At 39.4% G+C, this 24,876-nt stretch overlaps 1 protein-coding gene across 3 annotated transcripts in view; it reads left to right on the top strand.

Moving 5' to 3' along the window:
• LOC140521617 (venom factor-like) overlaps positions 1-24,876 on the top strand; it is a 74,999-nt gene that overhangs the window by 38,202 nt on the left and 11,921 nt on the right. For all 3 annotated transcript variants that reach the window (XM_072636855.1, XM_072636854.1, XM_072636856.1), the window contains 12 exons: positions 1,007-1,093; positions 1,593-1,796; positions 4,017-4,092; positions 6,162-6,321; positions 7,943-8,038; positions 10,647-10,797; positions 11,490-11,653; positions 14,861-15,019; positions 17,365-17,424; positions 20,517-20,607; positions 23,559-23,610; positions 24,604-24,691. In XM_072636855.1, coding sequence (XP_072492956.1) covers positions 1,007-1,093; positions 1,593-1,796; positions 4,017-4,092; positions 6,162-6,321; positions 7,943-8,038; positions 10,647-10,797; positions 11,490-11,653; positions 14,861-15,019; positions 17,365-17,424; positions 20,517-20,607; positions 23,559-23,610; positions 24,604-24,691 — 1,388 coding nt within the window. The remainder of the gene's footprint in view (positions 1-1,006; positions 1,094-1,592; positions 1,797-4,016; positions 4,093-6,161; positions 6,322-7,942; positions 8,039-10,646; positions 10,798-11,489; positions 11,654-14,860; positions 15,020-17,364; positions 17,425-20,516; positions 20,608-23,558; positions 23,611-24,603; positions 24,692-24,876) is intronic.

Raw genomic sequence — 24,876 nt, 5'->3', positions numbered from 1 at the left:
CCATGCATATGCTAGCAAAAACACCACATATTAGGAATATCCATTGCAGCAAGTTCTAGTGAACTTGATCTTCCTACCACTCACCAGGTTCTACTACTCATCTATGCCTCCTTCCTGATCAGAGAATAATTTTATCATTACTTACTCAGTTCATACCTGAGGTAGCACACTCAATCACTGCTGCCTCAGACTCAAATCAATGAAACTATAAATATTTACTGAGTGTTGGTTATTTAAAAGACAATAATAACTCATTTTTGCATTTGCATATTTTGTATTTTTTTTACGTTTTTTTGCATTTGTATGGGTCTCATCAGAACTTCACACAATCCTGAGGTAGGCACTTAGTCTCTAGATGAGGAAACAGAGGTACAAAGAAGTTAAGTGTCAGAAGCAGGATTTGAAGTTAGACCTTCCTAAATCCAAATCTAGCACCCATCCATTCATTACTCCAGGTTGCCTCTCTAAAACATTTATACAACTATCCTTGTCTTCTAAGACAGGCTTTAGGAAGTTTTTTGACCAGTAGTCTGAGACCTCATGAATTCCTACACGATTTACTTCATCAGTGGAAGTGACCTCAGTTCTCAAAGGCTAGGCTGATAGGACACAAGCTCTGGCAGCTCTGATGGACCACTTAGTGAAGAATTTTTTTTCAGCTGTGGCAACTCAACTCAATACATGTCATGATCCAAAACCATGGTGAATGCTTTCATCAAGAAAATTTCAGTTTCATCAAGGAAGTCACAGATCTCCTTTTGGAACTCCCATTTGAAATTCTATTTTACCTTGTACCCTCTTTATTCTTTAACATGTGATCCTTTTTCTTAGCCTCTTCCATTCCTGTCTCTAGTCTACACTCTCTGTCATCAATACCATGAATGTTAATGAATGTCTGACAATTATCCTGAGATGTATAATTCTTTTGCACCTTTGTCAAGGAAGAAGGTGCCTATTTCTAGAGCCTTTCCACAAAAAAAAATTATTTTTTGCTTTGATGCCTCAGATAATGAGCAGAACATAGTAGTGAGAGCAGCAGATCTGGCAAACATGGTGCCAGGCACTGAATCAGAGACCCAAGTCATTATACAAGGTAAGAACTGTATTTTGCTTCAAAAAATTTCAGTGCTTAATAATACATCATCATTAGACTTACTTTCGTTACAAACTACTGATTTCTAAAAGAGATCCCAAACTCATTTTATTAATATTTCAATAACTATTTCAATAATGTTGTTTCCTTTATACCTGTATGTATTTTCTTTCATTTATTTAAAAACATTATTCTGAGAAAGAGATCCTTAGGCTTCACCCAAATGGGTCTGTGACCTAAAAAAAAGTTAAGAACCCCTGAAGATGAATTTTAGCATCCTTTCTAACTCTGGAAAGCCAGAAACATAAAGTATCCTGATACTTTTGAGTGCAGGGTGGGATTTGGTTCACAATTTTCACAAGCTTAGTTGTGCTTAGCTCTGATGTTGTATTTAGAATAATACAGCAAACACTTCATCCATATGGGCCTAGTACATAGTAGATGCTGAGCAAGAGATTATTAACTAAATGACTGACAACATAATGGCTCTGTCTCACAGGGAATCCCATAGCCGATATTATTGAGGAAACCATTGAAGGCAAGTATGTCTCACAACACATTGTCCTCCCAAATGGCTGTGCAGAGCAGACCATGTCTACAACTTCCCGTGCAATCATCAGTGCCCACTTTCTGGACAGCACAGAGCAATGGGACAAGGTTGGAGTTCACCGCCGAGAAGAGTCCATCAACAACATTAGGCAGGGTGAGTGACTGGTCAGTGACCCAAAACTAAGAGATCTCAGAGTTTTTGTAGTAAAAATGATGTCCATCAAATTCTTACTGGACAATTTGCCATGTCTCCAAAAACTTTGTCGTGATCCATGCCTTTTTGCCATTTTACTTCATTCTAGCAAACCAAGAAAATATGGGTTGAACTCTGGAAGATTGAGAAACTGAACATTTTACCATCTCCCCATGGTAGATAGGCTGAAGGCCCTCTTCTTGTCCCCTCCCAATCACAGGAGCTCAAAGTTTTAACATGATCAATCCTCTGGATTCCTAGGGATCCACAAAGGCAGAAGAGCAGCAGAGTCCTCCACATTTTAAATGTGGAAAATTCAAGACCTAAGTCAATTTCAATGATTCCTGCAAGTCTCAAGATAATAACAATTTGTACTCATGTGAGAGCATTTCTAGGTTTACACTTTCCTCACAAAAATATCATGAGATAGTTCAAATATTATTGTCATAATTTTTAATGAAGAAACAAGTCATCTGTGAGGTATAGATGACAGTAACATAAGCTTGTGATAGTGATTGGTTTTGGATCCAAGTTTTCTAACTCTTAGTCCAATACTTATTTTGAAAGGGGTTGTTTAATTCTCTATTTTGGTACCTCCAGTGCCCTGCACATAGTAGGTGCTGTTAACGAATGTTTGTTGATTAATTAAGAACATGAGAAGTAATGTGTAATCATCCTAGAAAAATAAGCTAGAGCCAGGTGACAAAAGCTTAAATATCAAACAGAGCTTTCATTTTATCCTAAGAACAAGGGAGAAACTTCTTTTTTAATTTAATTTTAAATGTATTTATTTTTAGTTTTCAACATTCATTTCCAGAAGATTTTGAGTTCCAAATTTTCTCCCCACCTCTCCCCTCCCCCACCCCAAAACACAGTGCATTCTTATTACCCCCTCCCCCAATCTGTCCTCCCTTCTATCATACCCCTCCCTTCCTTTATCCCCATCTTCTCTCTTCTCTTGTAGGGCAAGATAGATTTCTATACCCCATTACCTGTATTTCTTATTTCCCAGTTGCATGCAAAAACAATTCTCAACATTAGTTCCTAAAATGTTGAGTTCCAACTTCTCTCCCTTCCTCTCTCCCCACCCATCCCCACTGAGAAGGCAAGCAATTCAACATAGGCTATGTATGTGTAGTTTTGCAAAAGACTTCCATAATAGTCTTGTTGCGAAAGACTAACTATATTTCCCTCCATTGTATCCTGCCTCCCATTTATTGTATTCTCTCTTTTGACCTTATCCCTCTCCTAAAGTGTTTGCTTCTAATTACTCCCTCCTAAGAGAGAAACTTCTTGAACAGAAAAGTAGCCCTGCCACTGCCCTGATACAATCCCTCATCACCTTGTGGCTATATTATTACAACAGCCTACTGATTGGTCTTCCTCCCTCAAGTCTCTCCCCATTCCAGTCCATCCTTCATTCAGCTGTCAAATTGATCAGTTCCAACCATATCACATAATATCATAATCCATAAATTTCAGTGGTCTCCTTCACTGGAGGGAGTGGCCTCCAGAACCAAATAAGAAATCCATTGTTTGGTCAAAAGCCATTCCTAAACTGGCCCCTTCCCAGATTTCCAATCTTTTTCTATCTGATTCCCCTCCACATACAGTGTGACACTGATATCCCTACTCATCCCCACAAATGACACTCTATTCACTTAACTCTCAGAACTTTCACTGAATTCTCCTCATGCCTAGAATTTTCTCCCTCTTCATCCTACCTTCCTCCAAATCGCCATTAAAGGCACACTTTCTACAGTCCACCTTAGTCTTAGTGACTTACCTCTAAAACAAACCTTCAATTTATCCCATCTGTATCTTGTTTGTATATAATTGTTTACACGTTCTCTCCCCCATTACAGCGTGAGTTCCTTAAGAGAGAAGACTATTTTTAGCCTTTTTACATATCCCCCGTACTTAACACAGTTCTTGGAACACAACAGATGCTTAAAAAAATGCTAGCTGACTGATACTTTATCTATTTAGTTTCTCTGTCTCTGAGATCTAAGACAAAACCCTCAAGCAATGGATGTAACTTTCCCTCTTGTTTCTTTCTATAAACCAGAGTCCAGGAGATAATGTTATTCTAACTATAAATGTTCCATAACTGTGGCTTGCTCTGAGCCTGAGCTAACTGACACTTACTGTACCATGTATATCCACATCTTCTGTTTGTAGGTTTTGCAAAAGAGATGGTATTCAAAAAACCTGATCACTCCTATGCAACATTTTCTGGGAATCCCTCCAGCACCTGGTGAGCCTGTCCCATTGGCATGAAGTCATCCCTCCACCAAAGTAGACAAGAGGAACCCTAGTATAAAGTTCTGAATACTAATTCTACTCTATGAGAGCCTTAGGACAGGTGTTTACATAGGGTACCCGATAAAGCAAACAGGACCAGCATTCTCGGGTTCTAATTTCAGTTCTGGCTCTAATTGACCAGTCTTGCGGAAATCACTTTAAAACAGTTCCTGCTAGTGGCGAAATTATGTGACCTTTCTGGTTACTCAACTACAAAATGAGGCGAAAGGTGATTTCTAAGGTCCCTTCTAGATCTAAAAATTCTAATAATACTTTGATCTAGGGCCTCCTCAGAGTACTAATAAAGGAACAAAACTCTTGGGCCAGATCAGCATTCTCTGATCAAGAAATTACCCAGAAGTGAGTCAGATTTCCAGAGCTAGAGCCATTGCCTCAGTTTCTCTTACCAGCCAGCCTTGCAAGTCAGTCAGTGAAGAGTCAATGAGCATTTATTAAACTCCTGCTGTGTGCCAGGCCCTATTATAAAAGAGATGGTATTCAAAAAATTGATGTTTTCTTCATAGATTATATAAAATTTCCTCCTTGGGAATCACATGGAACTCTATTATAAGAACGAAAGATACCTGACACCTAACCCATTTGAAACTTAGAATCTCAAAATGTTAAAGTTCAAAGGCACTCTTGATATGACTTAATAGACTTTCCTCATAAAGCAGGTAAGGAAACAGGATGTGGTGAGAAAGTCATTTACCCAAGGCAACATAATGTTTTAATGACCTGATATTTGGTTATGGCCATCTCATCTCAAGTTTAGGTTTTGGCCTGTGCACATGATAATTCTTGGAAGGACTTTGCTGAAAACCAGACTAATGGTTTCCCCATGGTTGCTTCTCTTTAAAAGCTTATGGTTTCTCCTGCTGTAGCTCCTATGACAAGGAGTGAAATAAATGCATAGTGTATTAGACATAGACACATAGACACAGACATAGAGAAAGTGCTTATGGTGTCTGGGAATAAAAGAAATCTATGTGTAATAGAGGCATCACACAGACTTAGATCACCTCAAAGGGCCTCACCCATGTGGAAGACACTAGGGACCTGCTTCTGTGAGTCAGAAGTGGCCCATGTGTGGCCATTCTGTGTTGACCTACCACATGGTTATAAACAGCCTTTTTCCATTAGTACTGGAGCAAGAACTTTTTTCTTTCCTTTAAAAATACTTAATTGGGCATGAGATTTTCTTGTATTCTTTAAGGATGAAAGATTCCTTCACTCTTTGCAGGTGAAACTGTGGAAGTGTGGAAAGGCCTCAGAACCTTCTCCATATCTCCATTCCCAGCTTAAGCCATGTGGTCTAGAGGAATGGGTCTGGGAAGGGAGGAGTTGAGCTTTTTATTCATCCTTTACAGTTGTAGATACAGAGAGTGAAGTCTCTGACACAGGATTCCTGCCAGGAATGTGGTAGCTGCAGCCAGCCCAGCAGTAAAGTCCTGAGGAGTGAGGGTCCCCAGACACTAGCTAGGTGGGGCTTTGGATTTGAAGTTGGTGGAATGAAGGCAGTGGAAAAGCTGAGCTAAGCTGTGGGGCTTATAGGGTTAGTATCTCTGTATTGGCTCCTCAGGAATCCTAGCACTTTTCAGTCCCCAGGGTTCATACTCCCAGACTCATGACTCTATTGCCCAAACATGTAACTGTATAACTGAAAAAAAGGATTAATGAAAAAGACTAATACTCCAGGCCTCACTTCTCCAAGGCATGTGGCTTCAGAAGAAGACTGAATTCAATTAGTTTCAAATGCAAAAACAAACAAACAAAAAAGAGTTCCAGCTACGCAGCCAGTGGGAAAAGACTATTCACAACCATGTGGTAGGCCAATGATATCCACACATGTACAAGTTCTTCTGTTTTCCAGAAGTGCATTTCCCCCAGCATCTTCCAAGGGGGTGACACCACTTTAGGTGATCTAGACATACACCAAGCTCCCCACTACATGTGCATTAGTCTCTTTTAAGATCAAAGCAGAAAACTATGTAAAATTCTATATTGGTTTTGAATCCTTAGGATGACAGCCTACTTAGTGAAAATGTTCTCCATGGCCAGTGGACTAGTGTACATTGACCAGGAATCCCTTTGTGGGTCAGTCAGGTGGTTGATACTACAGAGACAAGGACCTGATGGAGCCTTCTTTGACACAACGATTCCATACTCAACAAGTATAGTGGTAAGTTTCCTCCGTTCCAAAGGCCCAGGGATCAAGCACTCATTCTGACCATTGAGATCTATCGGAATGTCACCAAAAAAGCATGATAGGAATGAGCAAAGCTCCCTACAGGTAGAGAGGAAACAGGATGATGTATGAAGTAAGCCCTCAGGGAGATAGCTGAGAATAAATGTGAGTGACAAATGAGTAGTAATCTTTATTTTAATTTTCATATTTAGAGCGGCATATAGGATCACAGAATTGAGAGCTGTAGGAGATCTCAGCAACCATCTAGTCCTAACCAAACATTTTAATGATGAGGAAACTGAGGTTTAGAGAAATGAAATGATTTGTCCAAATTCAAGTTCTGAGCAAGTGGCAGAACCAGATCTAGAATCCAAGCCTCCTGACCGTCAGGAGTGTGCTCTTTGTATCACATTGGTCGACCAGACCTGGATTTGCAAACCTTGGCCTGCAGTGGAACTTAAATGACTTTGTTTCGAACAATAAGGGACCAACTGGTTTTTCATAGCCTTTTCTTCCTTTGAATTAAATACCATAAACATCGATTAAATACCAATTGCATACAGAATCTTTTGCTAGGCACTGAAGAAGATAGGAAGTTCAAATGAGATCCTTGCTGTGATAGAGCTTCCAGGAAGATAGGCAAAGTGAGACAATGCAGAGGACATTCCCACCTCCTCACCCCCCGAAAATCAAGGGGCAGAACAGAGGCTCATGAAGTGATAGATAAGATATTAGACAGTTAATGCATATTAATGAATATCAAACATTAGACAGACATTCTATCTAATCCTATCTATTCTACATATAGCTATGTAGGCAGACAACATATAAGATATAATTAAAGTAGGTAATCTATGGGTCTGTACTATAATATCACTGGTATTGGCAGCTGCTGGCAAGGAAATTGCCAATCAAATTGGCACCTAGTTTGCAACTTATAATTTTACAGAGCTGTTTAGGAGCACTGAGAGAATGTGACTTGTCCAGGCTTATGCAGCCAGTATGTGGCAGAGATGGGACTGGATCCTTGATATTCTTGACCCTGAGGTGAGCTCTTTCCATTACAGGGTGATAGTATATAGAACATAATTTATATCTCTGACAGGTAAAAGGGAACAATCCAATGGTAGCTTTAGGACTAAAATCCACTAAAGCATCTTGGATAGATTTCAGGGGCTCTGTAAACTTGAATGGGAAAAAAAGTATATCTTTATTTCCTTTGTAATGCTATGTATTTTATTTTATGTGTTTTAAAATGTTATTCTAAGAAGGGGTCCAAAATCTTCACCAGATTGCCAAAGGTGTCCATGATACAACAAAGGTTGAGAACAACCCATTATAACTAACCATAATTTGTCCTGGCATCCATACATGAGACCATTTCTTTATCTTCTTTCATCTATATTCATGCCAATGGGTCCCCAAACTGCAAATACTAACTTGCTTTCTATATTTTCTTTTTTGTATTTGGTAAACTGCAGCTTTTTCCACAGGGAAAACAAATTTGTAAAAATGAGATATCAACTTTCTCAGCCAACAAAAGTTATTTCTTCTCGTTTTTTTCCCTTTCTTTTGGATTTCTCTAATATGAGTGTGGATTTTTCTTGTTCTCTAGGGAGGCTATGATTACCAAAATTCTGAAGTCACGCTCACAGCATTTGTGGTTGTTGCCCTAGAGGAGTCCAGACCATACTGTGGGGACCATGTGCAGGTCAGTGGGCATGGATGGGTGGTGTCCACAATCTTCCTTCAAGCCCCTTTTCCACTAGCTTTGGAACTTATGATCTATAACCCTGAGCCCATCAGATACTCAAATTCCTGCTCCCCAGCAATTTCTTCTCTTCTAGTGTCCAACTGAATTCTATCCTCTGCCTATTCATGGATTCCATTGAGGTCTGAGATCAGACCAAGAGAATAAGTGCCCAAGGGTAAAAATCTATTATAATTCTATGCCCTTCCTACATTTCCAGTCTTTTTTGTGGCATCTTCCCTCCACTCTGGTGATGATCCAGCTACCCTGACCTTCTTGTTGTTCTTTGAACAGAATGCTCCATCTCCCAACCCTCAGCCTATACAATGTATATCTGGAATTCTTCTCTGCCTCTGAGTTCTGTCAGTATTCCCCAACTGCTATTGCTTTCCTTTCTAAGGTTACCTCCATCTACTCTTTATATATCTTGTATATAGTGAGTTATTGACATGTTGTTTCCTCCTTTAGAATGAATGACCCCCGAGGGTAGGGACTATTTCTGCCCTTCTCTGTATCTCTAGAGGCATTTGGTGGCACAGTGGCTAGAGTGCTGGGTCTAAAGTCAGGAAAAATTGAGTTCAAATCTAGCCTCAGAAATTTACTAGCTATGTGATCCTGGGCCAGCCACTTAACTTGTTTGCCTCATTTTACTCAACTGAAGAATTGGCATAATAATGGCATCTACCTCTCAGGGTTGTTATGGATATCTAATGAGGTAAAAATTTGTAAAAAAAACAAACAAACAAACAAAAAACAAACAAACACCTAGCACAGTGCCTGGAACATAGTAGGCACAAGATGAATGCTTATTGCCTTTCCTAGTGCTTAGATAGTATCTGGTACATAGTAAATGATTAACAAATAGTTGTAACTGACTGAATCTGTCCCTTGGTATCAGCTATTCCTCCAGTTATGAATTATTTGAAAATTTGGTGTGCACTCCATCTATGTCCTTATTAAAGTCACTGATAAAAAAATTTAACACCTCCAACCCAAACACAGATTTGTGGAGATCTCCGAAGTCAACTAGAAATAACTAATTACTCAGTAGATCCAGCCATTCAACTAGTTCTAAATCCTAGTTCCACTAGCCCACACCCTTTCATATTTCTCCCAAAAAGCATGAGACGCTTTTACAGATGCTTCACTAGCGCCTCGTGATGCTACATCAACAACATTCTCCTGGTCGGCCAATTGAGTAACCCTTTACAAATAGAAAATAAAGTTAGTCTGCTTTATGTCTTCTTGATGAAGCCATGCTGTTCTTCGTGATTACTGCTTCCTTTTTTAGATGTCTACTAGCCAACTCTTTAATAATACATCCTCAGATTTTGCCAGGAATTGAATTTAAGTTCACTGGTCTATGATTTTCATTGTTCTATGATTTTGCATTCTCTTCCCTTTTTGAAAGTCAAGGCAATACTTGCCCTTCTCCATACCTGTGGTACATATCCTATTCTCCAAGATGAATAAATGAATGAATGAAAGACATTCATTGAAAACTTACTATTTATCAAGTACTATGCTAAATATTTTTGGGGTAATAATAATAATAATAAACCTCAAAACTTGCAAAACACTTTACAAATCTTATTGGATTCTTGTAAAAGTCCTAGAAGTTAGGTGCTATTATTATCATCATTTTACAAATGAGAAAACCAGTGTAGACAGAAGTTAAGTGACATTCCCAGAGTCACACAGTTACTAAGTGTCTCAGCTCAAATTCGAGCTCAGGTCTTCTCCACACCAGTTCCAGTGCCACCTAGCTGCATCCTATGTCAAATATAAATAAAAAAATGAAAAAAACAATCCTTGAACTCTGGGACTTTATACTCTAACAGGGGGAGACACACATACAGGAAAATGGTAAATGGAAAGAGGAATTTTTTGAATGTCACTGATGTGATTCAGTAGCTACGTCAGTTTTTTTAAGTATCAGATCTAGTTCTTCAGGACCATCATGTGATGATGGGCCATTGCTAATAAGAAGGAAGGAAAGGAAAAATAGTAAGATGGTCTTTTATGGTGACAGTAGACATGGTTAAAACTGGAAATTTGTCTCTTTTCCAAAGGGTAGGTAGTCTCACCACCATATGTCTTGGCATCAACAGACTGGATAGTGCTATAAAATGGGAGAAAGGAGAGATTCTGTCCTTCTTGAATCTTCTCCATAGCAGACTCTGTAGCTCTCAGGACATAGGGAAAGAGAATGGAGTCCCTTCATCTGTCCCTGACTCCCACCCAGATTTAGAACGTCAGGGGCTGTGAGAATCTTGTCATCTGAGCTTCTCACAGAAATAGTCTTAGAGTTAGGTGGGATGTCAGAGACCATTGACCTTAACCAATCCATTCCTGAAATGAAACAAAGAAAAATCCCTAATAATGGTAATCTAGCCTTCACTGGAAGACCTTAGTAAGTGGCTACTGATGGAATGATTGACTCAAGTGAGGGAAAACTCATTTAGTCCACTTCACTTTTATATAGTTCTCACTGTTAGACTGTTTTGGGTTTTGTTATAATTCCGTGCCCCTGCCCCCCACACATACATCTCCTGTTCTTACTCCTCAGATTTTCAATGGAAGCATTGCCAAAGCTGTGAATTTCCTTGCACAGAAGTACCCTCAACTAACTCAAACCTATGAGGTGACCCTGGCCTCTTATGCCCTGGCACTGATGGGCAGGCTGGATAATGAGTCTGTGCTTCTCGATGCAGCCACTGGTGAGTCAGAGGCTCCTTTCAGTTCAAGAAAAAGTTAGAAGGATTTGAGGATAAATTTGAATTTATCAATCAACAATATAAAAAACACTTAATCTTCTCCAGATACAAAAATGAAACAATTCTGGACCTCAAGAAGCTTATATTCTAAAGGGGGAAACGATATGTAAAAGTATAAGCATATATACAACATAGACTGTCCCAAAACTCAGTGAAGTTTCAAGATACTAGGGCTTAAATGCAAACTATTAGATTAATTTAGGCTATTAGAGCTTCAAAGTCCATTAAGACTTTTAGGACATCCTACATACAAAATAAAGATGAGATACTTTGGGGAGGGAGTACACTAGCAACATGGAGACTATGAAGATCCTCTTGCCAAAAGTGGTATTTGAACTGAGTTTTAAAGGAAACCAGGGATTTGGAGAGGCAGAGGTGAGAAAGTAGTACCTTCTAGATATCAGGGGACAGCTATTACAAAGAAACACTGGTAGGAAACGAAGCATCATGAGCATAAAGGATGTCAGGAACAAGGGCAGAACTGACCCCACCAAACTGGCCCCCAGGGTATATCTTTTGTTAACTTTCTGCCTGGTGCCATCATCTTGGCTCTAATGAGCATGGGTCTTTGACAAACTACTTCAAGAAAAACCAGCTTGGCTCAGTCTTTGTCTCTATTTTCTGCTTGTCCCTAGATGGGAATCACTGGGAAGACAAGAGATCCCTCTATTATGGTATCGAGGCCACTTCCTATGGACTACTGAGTCTTATACACTTGAGGAAATTTCAAATGGCAACAGAAGTAGCCCAGTGGTTGATGTTACAGAAAATCTATGAAGGGAGCTATGGAAACACTCAGGTAAGGACCTATCATAAGGCTTTTTCATACCTAATTTTACAGTGAATTCACTATTTCTCAAAGATCATGGTTGACAGAAAAGGCTCTGTGTGTGTGTCTGTTAGGGGAATAGGATGGGATTTGGGGGTGGTATTTGTGCAAAAGGATTAGGAAATGGGAGCTAGATTCTGTCTGGTCTAACTGCCGTGGGCTGCCGGGTCCTTCTTACCTAACTCAGGTCTTCGGTGATCAGCCGGATAAACGTAATGAGAAAAGAGACCTCCAGAGTCAAATAGAAGTGTAGGCTTTATTCTGGATACCAGCTACATGTCAGCATGCTGGACGAGTTCTCCCTGTGGAGCACCCTTCTCCTTCCAGAGGAGAGAGGAACCCTTCCCTTCTCAGTATACAGGGCTAGTGCTCCCCATGGGAGCCCCCAACAGGAGCACCCTTCTCCCTCCCGAGGAGCAAGGAAAAGGGACCCTCAGGCTTTCCTGTCCCCATTTAAGCTCTCCCAGCCACATAGTTCACTCGTGGACACTGTGCATGCTCTCAGCCCCTTAGCCAATTAACAACAGGTGTGCTCAGACCATGGACCAATCTCAAGGGTGGGATGCTCTTCCCAACAAGTTTCCACTGAGAAGAGGTGGAAAAACGAGATAGCTCGTGTCTCACTCCTCAATTCCCAGCTGCTCTCTGGGGGGCCTCGTGAGAGTTCGGTGGTTTCAAGAACCCTCACCTTTACCTGTCTGAGACCATTCACGTGAGAACTGAGCTTACACTCCAACAAGATTCTATGAATAGCCTTCTGATATGTCCCATAAGTCACAGATGAGAAATGTTGGGGGGATGGGGGAATAAAATACCTTCAGCAGATGAACCCAGTATCCTTATTGTATTCATCCTTTGCCATCACAGAAATCTTGCATGACTTGCACTTGACTTTGTTTTGAGTAAGGGAGGGTTGTGCAAGTCACCAGCCTCACTTCTCCTCCAGAGCCATCTGAATCCAGTGACCAGATATTCATCAGGATGACTGGAGATGACCCAGGATGCATTGGGAAAACTTGGGCCCTTTAGGCCAAGGTCTTTGCAGGTATTCACTTAGGATGAGGTAACACCTATTCATTGAATAGGCCTGTTTAAGAAGTAGCCAAGGCATGGCCCCTTTAATGAGGCCAAGAAAAAGAAAGATATCAGGCTGGGTGGGAAACAGCAACAGTTACTACTGATAATCACTCTAAAGCCAGGAGGGTCCAGAGGAGCCCTTAGGCAGGGGTCCATTGGTGGCCCAGTTTCAGAATGCAGTGGGTTTAACGTTTTGGGAGAGGACAGGAAAGGACCTTAACTTCTTAGTTGAAGGAGCTAACCAGGCCTAAAATCATCACAGACCATCAAAGTTACATGAATCTTAGAAGTCATCTAGTCTAATGCCCTTCATTCTGAAGACAAGAAAATTAGGCTCTGAAAGAAGTCATTTGTTTCGATGAGACAGAGTCAATAACTAAGCAAGAAGGAAAAGGAGCCACCTACTCTCCTTCTGCTTAGTCAAAAAGGAGTATATAGGAGATAATGCTAAGCTGATCCACAAAAGAAGGAAAGGATAGAGGCAGGAAATTAGAAAGGGAAGTGGTATTCCAGACGCAGCTGTAGGGTCATGAGAAAAGATAAAAGGAAAGACACAAGATGAACAACCAAAAATCTGGCTAAGACTAGGAAGACATGGAGCCACTGGGAAGCATTGCCCTGTCTGGCACTCATGATCTCAGCTGGCAGTTCCTTCTTCCAGTTATGAGGACCAATACTTTTATGTGTTCCATAGTAATTTCTGGGTCCCATTAGTATAGAATTCCTACCTATTATCCTAGAACTAATCCAAGGAGATGGAAGCTAGAGGACATACCACAAGTAAAAATCATGATAACCAAGCTATGCTAAGAAAAAACAAACCTCAATGACATCACAAATGGACAGAATGATATAGTGGAGTGAAGATATCATAGCTATAGTCTCAGCTCTGCCACTAACTTGCTGTGCTGTTGAGTTATTTAACCTCTGGGGACCTCAGTTTCATCACCTGTAAAATGAAGAAGATCTCTGAATTTTCTTTGGAAAAAATTCATAGTGAAGCCAAGAAGATGAAATAAGGAGTGACAAATTAAATAATACATTTCTCTTTAAAAAAGAGAGACAGAGAAGACTCAGGGAACAGTACGGGATGATAGCCATCTTCAAATATTTGGAGGTTTGTCTCTTTGAAAAGAAATTAGACTTGTTCTCCTTGTCTCCCAAAAGACAGAACTGAAAACTGAAGCAAATGTAGATTAAATTATTTGCCCAAGGCCACACAGCTAGTAAATATCTGAGGCCAGATTTGAACTCAAGTCTTCCTGATTCCGGGTCCAGCACTCTATTCACTATGTCCTCTTGCTGTCAAACCACCCATTTCCTCATTTTTTATGTTGAAACAATATTCCATTACATTCACATACCAAAATTTGTTTAGCCATTCCTCAGGAGATGGGAATCTCCCTTGGTTTCCAGTTCTTTGCTACTACAAAAAGAGCTGTTCTAAATATTTTTGCACACATGGAAATTTGTCTTTTTTTTATTTTTTTTTAAATCTCATTGACCTAGTGGTAGTATTGATGCATCAAAGGATATGCACAGTTTAGAGATTTGGGGAGCCATACTTCCAAATCATTTTCCAGAATGACTGGACCAAATTCAAACAGTACATCAGTGCACCAGTTTTCTCTCAGTCCTTCCAACAATTATCATTTGCTATTTTTGTCATCTTTGCCAATCTGGGGAATGTGAGATGGAACATAAAGTTGCATTAATTTGTATTTCTCTAATTATTGGTGATTTGGAGCATTTAATTTTTTAAAATATATTTATTGATAGCTTAGATTTCTTCCTTTGAAACCTGCTGATTCATATTCATTGACCATTTATCTATTGGGAAATAGCTGTCTTTGAACCATTGGTTCTTATAAACAAAGATGACATAACTATTTACAGGTTATCAACTGTTTGCTATTGGATGTCACTCATGGTACCTTATATGCCCCTGAGTAAGGGCATATATACCCAACTGTCCAGGCCTATTCTTTCCAGGCTTGAAGTAGCGCAAGTTGTTATTTCTCAGTTTATCTGGATGGAACTTCTGATGTACAGTCATGGGTATTATATGTGTGACTTCACCATCTGTTTTCTGACTTTTAGACCCTCATCATGGCTCTACAAGCTTTGGCTGAATATCAGAAAAAGTCGTCACAACATAAAGATGCCTATTTGAAAATTTCTCTGCACTTACCAGGCCGTCAATCCACCATCAATTACCAGATAGACTATTCAAATAATATGTTGAGCAGAAGAACTGAGGTATGTTTTCTCTGTATCTTTGAGAGAGAAAGAAGACTTAATTTGTATGATCATAACAATTCAATCCTACAAACATCAAACTGCTTACTGAGGCACGATGTTAGTCATTGGGGAGAGAGACAAAAATGAAACCTGTGCCCTCATAGAACTTCCATCCAACTGCATGGAGACAATATTTGTTTGTGTTTCAGTCAGTCATTTTTTCAGTCATGGCCAACTCTTCATGACCCCATTTGGAGTTATCTTGGTAGAGATACTAGAGTATCTAGAGATACTAGATGAAGAAACTAAGGCAAACAGGTTTAAGTGACTTGCTCAGGGTCACAAAGCTAGTGAGTGTGTGAGGCCAAATTTGAGCTCAGAAAGATGAAACTGTAGCTGAAAATTTAATCCTAATGCAGCCAACCTGGTGGTGAACTTCTCCCAGTATGACTAAGTTGCTGGTCCACAGACCAGAGATGTATATAGTCTGCCACTGGGCCCATACTCAAAGTCTTTCCAGATTGGTAGAGCTTGGCAAAGTGTCTGCTGCAATAGCAGAACCTTTGGGAACTCATGATCACTTCCATGCCATGACAAGGCATCAGAGTAGAATTCTGTGTCACTTTAGTTTATTAAAAATACTTTTAAAAGTAATTCTTTAAGTATAAAGAAGGGCATCAAGAGCATTTTGCCTACACAGTGCTGTAAATTGCTAGTGCAACTATCATCTATCAACTTGAATCATCCATTCTAACTTTTCCTAATAAATATCTTTTCCCTTAGATATATTACCCATTTTGTAAAAATATTCTTCCTGATTATGTAGATATCTTCATAGATACTTTCAGGCTTCTTTCTAAGTTATATACTTGGGTTCCTGTATATCTATATCTATACATACACATACACACATACACATACACACACACACACACACACACACACATATATACACACTAATATATAGAATGTGTATATGTATATGTGTATGAGTTCATGTGTGTATATATATACATACACATAGATATAGATACACACACACATATATATTTTCTATAGTAAACTTGTTCTGTTATGAAATTACTGAGCTATCAGGGCTTAGTACAGTGTCTGGCATAAAGTAAAGGTTTAATAAATGCTTGACTGATTGGCTCTTTGACTAGCTTGGAATGAAGGAAGGAAAAAGCATTTATTAAGTGTTTACTAGGTACCAGACACTGTGCTGCAGTCTAGGTCTACAAATGCAAGCAAATAAGGCAGTTCCCACCCTCAAAATCCTATACTCTAAAGGAGGAAAATGTAACATCCTAGGAGATCTAGAGTTGGAAATCAAGGCCCATATTTTAAAATATTTTGTAAGCCTTAAATAAGCCTATTAAGGTTAGCTATTATCAATATTGTTATCCATTAACAGATAGAAGTTAAAATAATGTTTGGTTTGTTCCCAATTCTAAACAATGAATAAAATTGAATGTGGTTGAGTAGTGGGGGCAGGGGCTGGCATGGCAGTTATGACTTGCAAGAGCTCTTATGCACACCTTGTCATTGACCTTTTAGTTATTTGGCTTATTTTAGTTAACTCTGTCATGCACACCCTTCACTTGATAGCACTATGATCATAGAAAACCCAGCTGGCACAGATCTATTATTCAAATTTATGAACATTTTTATATTTGTCAAAAATCTTAATTGCCTGGAGTTAGTGTAGGATGAATTCATAACATGAATCAGAAAATATTATAAATATGTGTAATTGTCACTAAAACCAACTTGTTTGTCTGCAACTGACCCATCTGGCACAAATGTTTAATTCTAGCTCTGCTTTCTCCTGTCAATCAGGAGACTCCTGATTGGCAATAGTCATTCTCCTTATCCCCACCAGTCCCTGTCAGTATTTGGTTCATATATTCAGATAACATAAAATAATTTCAATATGAGCTTCAGCCCAATGGAAAGTCAATGGAAAGAGAATAAGGTCAGGATTCAATGACCTTGGTCTTCAACCCTATATTTGCTTCTGTGCAACCTTGAGCATATGACTGTACCTCTGCTTCCTCCTCTTTCTAAAATGAGAGTCTGACTAGATGATCACTCAGATTCATTCCAAATGATGAGATTTAGTGATTTTATAGGACTATATATGCTCAGGAGTGAGGACCAGCAAAGATGAAAATGAATGTGTCTTCCTCTTACAAACCTTCTGTGAAAATCGAGATAGCTCTGAGTTGGGAGGCAGTCTTCTCCAAGCTCTGATGCTTAAACATGCACAGATTAGGAGAATTAACCATTGAAACCTGACTAGATATTTTCTTTTAGATTCCCCCCAATTCCCACATCAACAGTAACCTGTAATCTTGTTTCAGACCAAACTAAATCAAGACTTCACTGTGAGAGTGAAAGGTACTGGTCAAGGAACAATGACGGTATGTAAGACTAGTTATATCCCTCCTTCTTCTCAGTGCTATCCAGCAAACAAGCATCAGAACACTGGGAAAGCCAACCATCATCAATTAATTTGTCAAGAATATTATTTCTGCTTCACATTTCACTGATCACTCCTTAAGGGGAAGAGCTTAGTATTTATTATTGGAGGCAACATAACAAAATTGGGAATAACCAAAATCCAAGACTTCAGGGTAATGTGGATAGGAAATTGGAAAGATGTTACTGACTGGTACATCGAGGGTTGAACTGATGGGAATACAGAGAACAGGTGTCCAACGCCTCCTTGGTCAAGCGTTCCTGGGTTCAAAAACTTCCTCTAACCCCTCTTTAAAGAAAGGGGACAGTAGGAGACAGAGGAGAGGAAGGTCATCTATAGTCCAGGGGATGGAATTCATGGTAAATCAAAAAGTAAGTCTGAAGCATATAGTTGGTCCCTCTTTTGAACATCAGTACACCATTTCTGAATTTTTTATGGAGCTCCAAACACTGTCTGATGTTAAATGGGAGGTAACTTAATTTAGTAAACATAGCACTGGACATAAGTGAAATGACTGACTTTCAGAAGCTACAATTTGCCTCTCAATGGAGATTTTCAGTCAGAGACTAGATGATCACTAAGCAGGTATGTAGTAATGGAAATCCCTCATTTGGATAGCGATTGAACTATACAGCTACTATAATCCCTGCCAAATCTAAAATTGTGCAGTTCTATGAATCAGAAAACCTGATTCCTAGTCCTGGCTACTAAAACTATGTGATCTGGGCAAGTGATTAACGTTCCTGGGTCTTAGTTTTCTCATACATTAGCAAGGTGATTGTAATATTTGTGTTGCCTACTCCATAGAAATGTAAACAGCAAATGAGAAACTATAAAGTGTGATTCAAGGGTAAGATATTATTGGTGATAGTAGGATTTTGAATAAGACTCTTTGAGAGGTTGTCTATAGATAATTTAATAAATGACAAGAACATCTGGAAGGGGCAGATCACCAAAAACTTCAGCAATTCTAAGATACTAGCATAAATCACACAGCTCCTCAGTTAGCAGAAAACCAGAAGTCAGTCAACCGGTATTTAATAAGTGCCTACTATGTTCCAGGCATTGTGCTAAATGCTGGGAACACAAAAAAAAGTTAAAAAAATTAGTCTCTGCTCTTAGGGAGTTCACAGTCCAATGGTAGAGACAGCATACAAACAAATATATACAAAGGCATGTATAGGATAAATTAGAGGTGGGCACAGAGAGAAGGCATTAAGATTAAGAAAGACTGGGAAAGATTTCTTGCAGAAGAGTGGGACTAGCTGGGAATTAAACAAAACTAGGGAAACTAGGAGGTAGAGATGACAGGGGAGAGCTCTCCAGGTATGGGGATAGCCAGTGAAAATATGCAGGAGAGTGTGTGAGAAAAGAAAGGACACCAGTGTCACTGGATCACATAACATGTGAAGGTGAGTAAAGTGCAAAGAGACCAGAAAAGTGGGAAGGGGCAAGATAATTAAGGGATTGAAAAACCTAGTAGAGAACTTTATATTTGATTCTGGAAACGGTAGGGAGCCAGTGGAATTTATTGAGTGAGGAAGAAATTGACATGGTCAGACATGCTTTAGAAAGATCAACTGAGGCAGAGCCAAGATGACAGAGAAAAGAAGCACTCAGCTGAGTTCTACTGAATTCCCCTCCAAACAATTCTAAAATAATGCCTCAAATCAAATTCTGGAGTGGCAGAACCAACAAAAAATTTGGGTGAAACAATTTTTCAGCCCAAGACAACTTAGCAGGTCAACAGGAGAGTAGTGATGGGCCCCCAGAGCTTAGTGCAGGTGGTTCAGGCCACACTATGGAAACAGCTGCATTGAGTGCAATAGCAGTTTCAGGAGCTCTCAGCGGAAGGACCGGCGGGAGCGGTGTCAAACAACAAAGAGACTGCAGGAAAGTCTTTGTGGTGCTGGGTTCAGGATCCTGTTGTATCGTCCATACTTAGTTCTGGGTCACAATCCCAAAAGGAGCAATAAAACTTGCTACAGCAGGGAAGGAGGGATCCTGGTCCCAACTCCAGGGTGGAGAGGAGTGCTTATGGTCACTAACAGGAGTAGAGGTTGACAAGTGTCATTGACAGAGGAAAGGTCTAGATGTGATAATGGAGAGTAAGGAATCTGCTGACTTCTACTCCTGACCTGAATTGTTGGGGTTCGGAAAGGGTACAAGTCCCTCACCAGTGGAGCTCTACTGGTAAGGAAGAAGAAAGAGGGGAACACTAGCAATTGCAGCTACAGGAGAGAGAGGGACCTAATCACAGTCTCAGGCCGGGAGGAGTGCTAGCTCTGGGTGGCCACAAGGAAATAAGGTCTCTTTCTGGGTAAAGACTGGAGCATAGGTCAGGAGAGCAGTGACCACACCTCTATTTAGATCATACCCCTTTGGAAGCACCAAAAACCTACAAACCCCCAGTGCTAGATCTAAAAACAGCAGCAAGCAAGGCCTGAAGCTTGAGATATTCCCCTCTACACCCCAAGAGCAGAGCCCAGCTTTGACAGCAAGTCAAGAAATGGCTGGGAAAAAGAGCAAACAACAAGAAAAAAAGAAACTAACTATAACAAGTTACTATAGTGACAGGAAAGATCAAGACACAAATGTGGAGGAAGGGGATAAAGGAGGAAGGGAGAGAATATGAAACTCAATTTTTTTAAAGTTAACATTTTTTGTTTACATGTAATTGAGAAAAAATTATACATATAATATATATATGTATTTTATATATAAATAATATATATAATTATATACATATGTATGTAAAGATCAATTTGAGACTGAGTGGAGGATGGATTGGCGTGAGAAAGACTTGAGGCAGAGAAACCAACTAGGAAGTTATTACAATAGTCCAGGTACAAGGTGATGAAAAGCAGCACTAGGATGGTAGTAGCATTAGAAAAGAAAAGGGATCATATTCAAGAGAATGTCAGAACTTTGATCTAGCTAAACAGCCGTGATGGCTGATGAGAGACTCCAAAACTTTTAGATGCCACCACTATCCTTATAACTTCTCCCTTAAAGCTTTCTTTTTCCTAATAGGTTGTCAGTACTTACTATGCAATGCCTGAAGAAGAGGATTCCCAATGTCATAACTTCAGCTTGCATGTCTCAGTGAAGAATGAGACTGGTGGTGAGTGACCTCCAAGAGGAACTTCAGAAGTTCTTGTCAAGGCTTTTGTAAAATATTCTCACATACTACATGATCATTATCATCATTGTCATTCTCCTCCTCGTGCTCTTCCTTCTCCTTCTCATCTATTACTACTACTACTACTACTACTACTACTACTACTACTACTACTACTACTACTACCACCACATTTCTCTGCTACCATTTCACATACTCCCATCCTTATCTAGTTCAATGTTAACCCCTTCTTTGTTACAATCCTCCTTTGGCCCTTATTATACCTTCTGGAATCCCATACCACACTAGAAAAATTCTTCCCTTCATAAAAGGTCTTCCTTTCATAGTTTTTCCATCTTCTCACAGAAATTTTATTTTCTCCAGAAGATACCTCACCCCTGGCAACCCTCTCCACTGGTGGAAGACTTGTGCCATATCCCAACCCCAACAATTCAGGTCAGGAGTAGAAGTCAGCAGACTCTTTACTCTCCATTATCACATCTATCCTCGGTCAAAGACACTTGTCAACCTCTACTCCTCTGAGGTGCACTCCATTCATCCATATCCGCAAATGCAATGCTTTTTGCTTTCAAATTCCAGCCTCCAGGTCACTCTCCTTTCTTTAGGAGTTCAGTACTTTTCTCAAAATCTTCTTTTCCACCCCAATTCCTTCCCTTCATACTTGAGGATCTCAGTATCCATGTAGAGGTGCTCTCAATTACCCTATTAGCTTCTTAGCTCCTATAATCAACATGATCAACTATGGTCTATAGTCAACATTACTGTATCCATGACACAAAGGAATAAGCACTGGGTTTGGTGAATTGGTAATTATGTGAACATGGACAAGTTACTTAAACTCTTTAATTTCCTAAACTGTAAAAATAAATAGGGTGGCTGAACTCTATAGCCTCTAAGCTCAGTTCAAGTTCTAAATCTCTGATACCATGCTCTTCACTCAATCTCAGCCATGCAGGAAGGTAGACATATTCTCAATGTCACCAACTTCCAATGATCTCTGAAATTCCCCTTTCTCATCATTTATCCATTTATCCCATTCATCCATTTATCCCTATGTCTCAGTTCTCTTAGTCCTATTCTTTGTCCCAATTGTAACCTCATAATCTCTCCCTCTCTATCATCGCAGTCCTTCGTCTCTTTTCTGACTTCACTTTTCTACCTTCATAGTTTTGACCATTTTGTCAGCCAGTTCAACTCTACAGTGTCCTCCACTTTTGGATTCTTGAGCTAACCCTATTAACTGTTTTCTCTTTCCCTCATGCTGAGCTGCTGGATGCCATTGAAGGAAGTCATCCAACTATAACACCTAGATTCACTAGAAATTAGTGTTATCTAACATAGATGGAGCTTTAAACTGGTTTAAACCTTCTGCTTTCTCCATGAAGTCCCTGGCTCACAAATACAATTTATTAAGAATCAGACTTATTATGTGTCAGGCACATAAGTACTGGTGATACCAAAAAAAAGTCGAGAAATTCACTGTCATATGTGGGAGATAATGTAAAGACAATTATATAAAAACAGGAGATATAAAGAATAAATTAGAGATGACTCTCAAAGGGAAGGCACTAGTAGCTGCTAATAACTAGCATTTATGTAGCACTTTATTTTACAAATTACTTTAAAAATATTATCACATTTTATTTTCATAACAGCCCCAGGAGATGGATGATGTTGGTATTCCCATTTTACAGATAAGGAAATTGAGGCAAACAAAAGTTATTTTCTCAAGGTCACATAGCTAGTAAATATCTGTGGTAGCATTTGAAGACAGATTTTCCTGACTCCAAATCCAGTGCTACACTTTACCCTCTAACTGAGAAAGATTTCTTTTGATGAAACTTGAAGTAAGCCAGGAAAGCTAGGAAGCAGAAGTGAAGAGAAGGAGAGTTCGAGGCAAGGGGCATGGTGTCTGAATGCAGAAAGTCTAGCATAAAGAGTAGCAAGGAGGCCAGAGTAATTTGTCTGCACAAATAAATACGTTCTATACTTGCCCAAATCTTTAAAAAAAAATTCATTTGAAACAATTATCCCTTCAGACAATCATTCTATGTTTTTCCTCCCTTTCACAGCCAACCTCTCAAAAAGAGGAACTTTCTCACCATTTATTGATTCCCTAACTCCTTGCAATCTAGCTTCTGACCCAACTATTTTGTTAAAATTTCTCCCTAAAATGTTACCAAGATTTACAGCTACTTACCTGATAAAATTGATTATCTTTTCTCAGTCATTAACTTCCCTGAGCATTCTGAATTTTCAGACATCATTGACCTACTGGCCTTTTCTCCTTAATAGTCTTTCCTTCCTTAGCTTCCATTACAGTGTTCTATCCCAGTTCTCCTCTTACTTATTTACTCCTCACCCTCTTTTCCTTATCCATTTCCTTACCTGTAAATCAAGATTGTTCTCCAAGGTTTTTGTCCTGAACCCTATCCTCTTCTCCATAACTTCTCTCCCTTGGTGATCTATTCAATTATTATCTTTAAGATGATGACTCCCAAATCTAAGAAAATAGGCATCAGTCACAAAATCAGGAAGTCTCCAAGTTTGAAGGCATATCACTTAACCTCTCTCATCTCTGTTGTCTTATTTGTGAAATGATGGCTGATAAACATAGCTTCACAGGGTTGTTGTGAGGATAGATGAAATAACAATAAATTCCTTTGTAAGAGTATAGCACTAATAACACATCTTAATGTAGCATCTTAAGGTTTACACAATTCTTTCCTCACAACAACCCAGTAAAGTATTTTGTGTTAACCAAATTTTTCAGATGAGGAAACTGAGGTTCAGAGAGGATCAGTGGTCTGTCTATGGCTGCCCAGCTCTTAGGTATCAGAGTCAGCATGGTCCCAATCAAATGGACTTGAAAAGTCAGGGAGACATCCGTTCTGTAGGGCTGATGGATATCTTAATTCTCTGTTCCTTCCCAGAAACTAAACTAGAAGGAAATCTTGGATCTGTGTCCATTGAAATCTGCATGAGGTAAGAAAAAGCAAGTGGGTGAATGGAATGCCTCTAAGGGATCATCAAACCTTCTATCTCACCCATTCCCTTCCCTACAACTCTAGGCTTGGGTAAACCTAGAATACCCTGGACATACCTGTCTATTTTTAAAGGTGGTTGCAGGGAGAGTCACATTGTTCAGCCTCATTCAGCTACAAGTACAAGAGCTTAGCAATCCCATTATTGGATAAGTTCCCTGCAGCTGATCTGGATTTTTCCTATTGAATTTCCTTTCTTGATCAATTGGTAGACAAACATTGACTAAGCCTATTATTGGACAAGCGCTGTGTTGGGTACTGATTTTGCAAATACAAAAACAAAACATTTCCTATCCTCAAGTAGCTTACATTCTAACAGGGGACTCCTAAGAAAAGAGGAAGATGAACAAGCTTATTATGAAGTTGAATACTAAATAATGAATATTATTACAAAATGGGATAATATTTGGGGAAAAAAGTTCCTAGCACAGTGCTGTATAAATAATTATTCTTCTGATGCAGGGGCTGGCAGCACTTCTTGACTTTTCCCTTTCCTTCTCAAAGTAAATGGTCCTAATTTATAAGATTCACAGAATCATCCATTGGAGGGAATTTTAGATGTTATTTGGGCTAATTCTCTTCATTTTATACGTGAGGAAACTGAAGCAAAAAATGGTGGAGTGATTTACCCAAGGTCACAAAAGGACAAAGTGGAAAACTAGTTTTAGATACTATGTTTACTGATCCACCAGGATTTCTTTTCTAAGCCCATAAGTCATCTATGTGGCTCTTCTCTGAAGAGAGAGTTTGTTTTCACCTCCTCTATGACCTAGAGTTGTCCAAAGTTCTGACCAGACCACAGGCACAAAAATTTAGGCCTGGAAAGGACCTTTTGAATAGAAATAGGAGTAATAGATGTAATGACTCTCCTTTTATCATACCCATATGGCTTCTGGCTGGGGATATCTTGGTAAGAAGGTTTTCTCTTCCTCAGGTTCTTAGGCACTACTGATGCTGCTATGACTATCTTGGATGTCTCTATGCTTACAGGTTTCTCTCCTGACATTGAAGATCTCAATTTAGTAAGTCAATTTCTCTAGACTATTTATGGGAATGCTAACAGCCACTGATACTCTAGGGAGTCACATTCACAAGGTCAAGTTGGGGACTTCCAAACAAACATTAGTGTTAGTGGTGATCATGTTCTGCATCACCTCCAACTTACATCCCAACTTAAAATGTTTTATAGTTTAACTCAGGAACTTAT

This window comes from Notamacropus eugenii, chromosome 1 (assembly GCF_028372415.1).
Source record: "Notamacropus eugenii isolate mMacEug1 chromosome 1, mMacEug1.pri_v2, whole genome shotgun sequence".
NCBI lineage: Eukaryota > Metazoa > Chordata > Mammalia > Diprotodontia > Macropodidae > Notamacropus > Notamacropus eugenii.
Note: the sequence above shows the minus strand (reverse complement) of the source record. Positions and strands in the feature narration are given on the sequence as shown.